At 44.0% G+C, this 6000-nt stretch overlaps 1 protein-coding gene across 1 annotated transcript; it reads right to left on the bottom strand.

Moving 5' to 3' along the window:
• Positions 1-89: 89 nt before the first annotated feature.
• AVPR1A (arginine vasopressin receptor 1A) lies at positions 90-5743 on the bottom strand. Its single transcript, XM_054580034.1, has 2 exons — positions 3906-5743; positions 90-1730 (listed from the first exon to the last, which is right to left on the bottom strand). Exons 1-2 carry the CDS (start codon positions 4882-4884, stop codon positions 1444-1446), a joined length of 1266 nt encoding a protein of 421 aa, XP_054436009.1. The 5' UTR covers positions 4885-5743; the 3' UTR covers positions 90-1443.
• Positions 5744-6000: the final 257 nt, after the last annotated feature.

Genomic DNA, 6000 nt, shown 5'->3' on the forward strand with positions numbered 1-6000 from the left:
TTTATACCCTAGACATGAAACCAACAAGTTCTGGTTAATACAAAGTAAACAAAACAAAAAAAAAAGGCTGAGCAATTCTGAAGGCCCCAAGACTATAATAAAAGCAACTGCTATCACTTGTATAGGATTTGGCAGTTTATTTATGAAGGTCTTTCACACACTTGATTTCATTTAGTCTTCACAGTAATCTTGGGAGGTTGTTACCAACTCGATTGTGCAGCCAGGGAAATAGAGACTTCTTGTATTTTTAAGTAACTTGCCTAAAGTCATGCATTTAATAATGAAGGAAGCCCGATGAGGTACAGAGCAGTTTTCTCTCCACCTCCATGGCATCGCGGCTGAAACCCTGCCTCTCTTCTTCTGACAGCGAGATGGGTGGGAGATGAGAAGGAAAGACCAAGTTCCTTATAATAAATGTGAGGGGACCTTGTGTCTTCTGAATCGCTTTTTAGCAGACTCCCTTATCTATGAATCTGGATTCCCCAAACATAAAGTAGTGCTCATGTTAATATCCAGCATACCCTTTTGTTAAAGGGTTCTGTCCAATAGCACAGCATTATAGTTTGACACTGGTCAAAACATGTTTACAGTGTTCCAGAAAAAGTCTGCTTAGTACCTTGGGCAATCCGCTTCTATTCTTCTCATAAAATTGTGTATTCCTGACTGCAAATCTGACTTTAAAATTACCACACAGTGGGAGAAAAAAGAAAATATCAGCTAATGGACACTTTTTTTCTAACCTTCAGTATCTTGGTCCATTGGCTTTTCACAACTTATAAAACATGAGGAACCTAAAGAAGGGAACTGCCAGTACTAAAGTTCCTGTTTTGAAATCTCAGTGATTCAAATCTACGTTCTAGTAGAACTTTCCTCTTCCCACTCTGAACCAGGCACCCCCTGCTCACGTGTGCCTCTAGCACTCATGCCTCTCCAAGGCACCACCCCATCTCTAGGCCACTGTTTGAGGCTGCATTTTCTGAGGTATAAGCTGATCATACTGGATGGGAATAATTTCTTTGAAGTCTCTTCTAATGCCTTCCGAACACTAAGGCTGATTGAGGGTGAGCTCACATTATTCAGAAATAAGGTCCCCACATTATATGACTTTTAAACCAATCAAACCTTAGTTATGCCAGAAACAAAAAGAAAACAAAAGAAGCCAACAGTAGAATATAAAGTCAGGATGGTTATGACTTTTCCTTTAGAAACTTGTTATATTTATTTCTGGGAATTAGGCCTGAAAATTTTATCACCATTCTGTATAAGACAATTCATAGCTTTTGGTCATAGCAGTATGCCAATGCAAATAGAAACAAGAGCCTTGTACCCAACGAATTAATTTATGCTTATCTCACATAGTTCATTTGTTCTCATGACTGCTAGCTGGATTCAGCCAATGGGCCAGAAAGTCTGTTAGAAGAATCAGCTGCATGATTTAGGGGCTCAGGTTGAAACAGGAATGAATTTGATGAACTTGGAAGATTTAGGTGAGTCCTTCCAAGTAATCATACTGTTTGTCGGGCTTCGGTTGTTAGTGTAAGAAGTCTGTCTTCTGCTCATGCTGTCAGAATCGTCTTTGTTGAATGTTTGCCTCATGTTTTGGCAGCAAGGGAAGCTTTGGATGCAGTCTTGTAGGAGATGGCCACTAAAAAACATGTATATCCAGGGGTTGCAGCAACTATTCAAGGAAGCCAGTAATGCAGTGATGGTGATGGTTGGGTTTTCTGACTCTAAGGAAAACATAAGGGGAGATTATTCAAATAGTCAAATGCAAGTAACTGAGCACTGGATAAATTTATATTTCTACTGACTAATGAAAACAGGAAAAATTTATGGGTTAATATAGACAATGAAGTCTTTTGCTAATCAATCAGGGAATTTACTTGGTTATAAATATTTTCATAAGCAAAATGCTTTGAATTTGCTTTGTATATGGAAATTGCTTGGTTATAAAATATTTTCATAAGCAAAATGTCTGAAATTAATTCAAATATTTTAAAACACTATTAAAATAATTAAAAAGAAGTGGAACTTTTAAAGGGTTAAGAATATTAAGTAATTTTTTAAAGAAAATTTTGTATCTTTTATACCAGCACCAGCATGTGCTAAAGGACACAGCACTTACAGAACAGCTGCAATTTCAATGAAATTTCAAGAGTCTGTAACCACATACACCAAACTGTAGTCATCCCAATAACTTGGGCAAAAGTATGACATCATGGACCATGTTTAGTAGTTTTAAATTTTTTACTATTGAAACATATTCTTGTAATAACAAAACTATATAGAAAGGGATAGTTGAAATAGGTCTTCGAAGGATATAATTAATATTTAGTTGTTTTTCTTTGGTTAATTAGAAAATTCTTTTGATTTTAAAAGAAAACCATCTTTGATTGTGGCTTAAACAATTAAATTATATTATTATTAAGAACAGCTGAATTAGAAAATTCCAACAGGCTTTTGAAATATTTTATGTAAGTTTGCACTTGTAAACTCCACACATTTTATAAACTTCCACAGTAGATAATAGATAATCCACAGTAGAATAATAGATAATATGCCTTTTCTGAAGATAACAATAATCAGTAAGTACTGACTTTCCCTTGATTATAAAATATAAGTATGGGTCTTCTCACTCATGCTATGCCAGAATAAATTACAGGTTATTTCATCATTCTATATTTTTAAAGGTGGTCATGATCCATGACTAAGACAAAAAGAATGGAAATCATCAACATACCTACACATGAGTAAAGAAGTTTTTAGTAATCATGTCTAAATCCTGATATGGTAATTATTAGACTGAATTTTTGTTTGATTAGCAATAACTAAGAGGCTGCTAAGACCAAACAATCAGGCAATGATAAACCCAAAATATAGCATTTATGTTCTACTTTTCATCTGCAATACTATATTCATACAAAAATTTTCCTTCGTTTGAATTAAATTCACTCTCATGTTTTGTTTGCACATATAACTTCCAAGGTATTTTACATATACTTCATACCCAATCCCAAATAACAAGACAGTTCTTCCCAGATACCCATTTTCCAAGCACAGATGTTGTTGGTAACACTCAGTAGTAGAATTCTTTTGAAAGTTTTTTCTTACTAAAAGGAAAATTTTTTCAACATACAATATTAAACAATTCCCTTTGGGGTATATTTGTGTAAAGCTAATTTTTCTAGTTAGTGTAGGAATGAAAATCAAACAAATTAGTAGGTGTAGAGAACATTCTTGGTAAACTACTGCAAGTGTTGCACAAAGAGGTATATGGATGTGTGGTGAAGTTACTGCTGAAAGACTAATTAATTAGTCTAACAAATTAAGAGTTTTTAATAATCCTGCTTTGAAATACCAGAAAAAGAGTGTTAAAGCAATTGTTAGAAAAAAAAAAAAGATGATAAGAAATGGAACATTAGCTAAATGCCAAATTAGAACTGACTTCTTAAGAATTATTTCTTCAGAGAAAGTTTGTCTGTTTTACCCTTGCCCTTGGAGCATTTCTACAAAATTTTTGTATTAATTGTGATATTTTTCATAGACTAGCAAAAAGCAGTTGTGACTAAAAATATTTCCTTGAATCCAATAGATTGGAAAGCAGGTAATTAACACAGAAGTTAGTGATTGGCAAAAAAGTCATTCTGTTTTTGTAGCTGTGTGCCTCACCTTAGGGCACAGTTTCTGGATTTGTGGTCTTGCGCGCACTGCAAACTACAATTGCAGATTCCTGGGCCCCATTCCAGAGCTACTGAATCAAAAGGTCTGGGGCAGGGACCCCAGGAATTTGCCTTTTTGATAATTTCAGGCAAGGTGTGATTCTTAAGAGGATATTATAAAAAGAACCCCCAGCCTTAACTCCCCCGGCTCCATGCCTGTACCTCCTCTATTGTCCCGACACCTACCGACCCAGATGAGGTTCTCATCCCAGACAGACCACATCTGGACGATGAAGAAGGGCGCCCAGCAAATGATGTAAGCCGTCACGATCACGAAAGTCATCTTCACAGTACGGATCTTGGCGCGGGAGATGGACTTTATGCTGCTGACACAGGGCTCTAGGAGGAGCCCGTTGCGGAAGGCACTACCGGTGCCCTCGGCACCCTGCCCCTCGCGCGACGCCGTCTTCCTGCGGACGTTGCGCCAGATGTGGTAGCAGATGAAGCCGTAGCAGGTGGTCAGGATGACCACCGGTGCCACAAAGATACCGCTCGTCATCCAGGTCACGTAGGCGCGGGAACCCCAGGGCTGGATGAAGTTGGCCCAGCAGTCGTAGGTCTTGGTGACGTTGTTCACCTGGACCATGGAGAAGACGAAGTACTGCGGCGTGCTCAGCACGAAGCTCAGCACCCAGGCGGCAGCGATCATGAGGCGAGAGCGGCGCGCGGGTTGCTGCAGCGTCTTCAGCGGGTGGCACACCGCGATGTAGCGATCGGCCGTCATGACTACTAGCATGTAAGCCGATACGAACATGACGAACACCTGTAGGTGCTTCACCACGCGGCACAGCCCATCGGAACCCCGGAAGCGGTAGGTGATGTCCCAGCACAGCTGCGGCAGCACCTGGAAGAAAGCGACGGCCAGGTCCGCCAGGCTGAGATGGCGAATGAACAGGTGCATGCGAGACGTCTTGCGAGGCGTGCGGTGCAGCGCCAGCAACACCGCACTGTTACCCAGCACAGCCACCACGAAAGTTACGGCTAGTACAGCGATCTCCAGCTTGGCTAGCTCCTCGTTGCGCCGGTCTCCCTGCGGACCTCCGCCTTCCCCGAACGCCTCCGTTTCCCTACTGGTATTGGCTCCGCCGGTGGTCAGAGGCCACCACGGGCTGGAGTTGTTCGCGGACCCCGCACTGGGGCCTCTGGCGAAAGGCATGCTGTCCATGCGGCGCCCCCTCGACCTCTGCCGAGGCTCGCTCCCTTCCCGCCTCGGCGGGCGTGGGCTCCTTCCAGATGCGTTCTCTCCTGCCAGCACTCGCAGCTCGTCGGGGTCCTCTCTCCCTTCCGCAGGCGCCTCCCCACGCTGCGTCCCACCCGCCGGCTGAGCTGCTCTCGATCCCGTCGCCGGCAGCTCTTCCTGCTCTGTGCTTCCCCAACGCGGGCGAAGCTGGGGCTGGGGAGAGGCGCTCCGAGCCTCTACAAAGCACTGGGCTCCAAACTCAATGATTTAGGCGAGGTTTGTTTCCCCAGAAAGCGCTCCCTCTCGCCCCTGTAGTTGGAGAGTGCTCGGTGCCTACTCTCTCCACCTCCCTGCCCCCGTTCCCGGCTGGTTGTTTATTTTCCCTTCCTTACGTCGGTGATTTGTCCTCTGCATCACTACTGCAGGGGTGGGGCTGGGAGACTTGCCTATTCCTCCGTGCAATAGGCGGGATCGTGGCGCTCTCCCGCTCCTCTCGTCCCAAAATCTTGGAGACCAGGACGAGTCATGCCTTTTCTGGGCTTACCACCATTTCCTTGTGCCTCCCTGAATAGCCACCTTAAACCCGCGTTTGACTTCAAAAGAGGCGTTCAATATTTTACCTAGAAATCCCGAGTTCACCGCCAGGCGCGCGCGCTCTTGCTACTGCATTTGGCTCAGGACTTCACCTCCTCCAGCCTGGGCTTCTCCCGACGCAGCGAGCCCGACTAATTTTATTCCCACGACAGTTTGGCTACGGGAATTCCAACTCTCCCAGTTCCGCCATCCCCTCCTCCTCCTCCTCTACCGGGTAGCAACTGGGTGACTTAGAGCGCATAGTCTCCGCAGCAACTTCTTTGCCGGCTCTGTTACTCCGCCTACGTTCGCGACCGGGAAGTTTGCGCTCACTTGTGCCGCTGCAGCCCTCGTGGCCGCCGTGCGTGTATCTACATCAGGAAAAAGGCGCCTCTGGCGGTTTTCCAGTTTCTCCCGGGGACGGGGGTGGGGGTGGGGGGAGACTAACGGAGTTTTCTCTAAATTACATTCTTGGGGTTTTCTCCGGGGAAAAGCCGGATTCTCACAGAGGGGATAGGCGGAAATTGG

The sequence above is a fragment of the Pteronotus mesoamericanus genome, unplaced genomic scaffold, assembly GCF_021234165.1.
Source record: "Pteronotus mesoamericanus isolate MK-2021 breed Mesoamerican mustached bat unplaced genomic scaffold, CSHL_Meso_final contig_56, whole genome shotgun sequence".
Classification (NCBI taxonomy): Eukaryota; Metazoa; Chordata; class Mammalia; order Chiroptera; family Mormoopidae; genus Pteronotus; species Pteronotus mesoamericanus.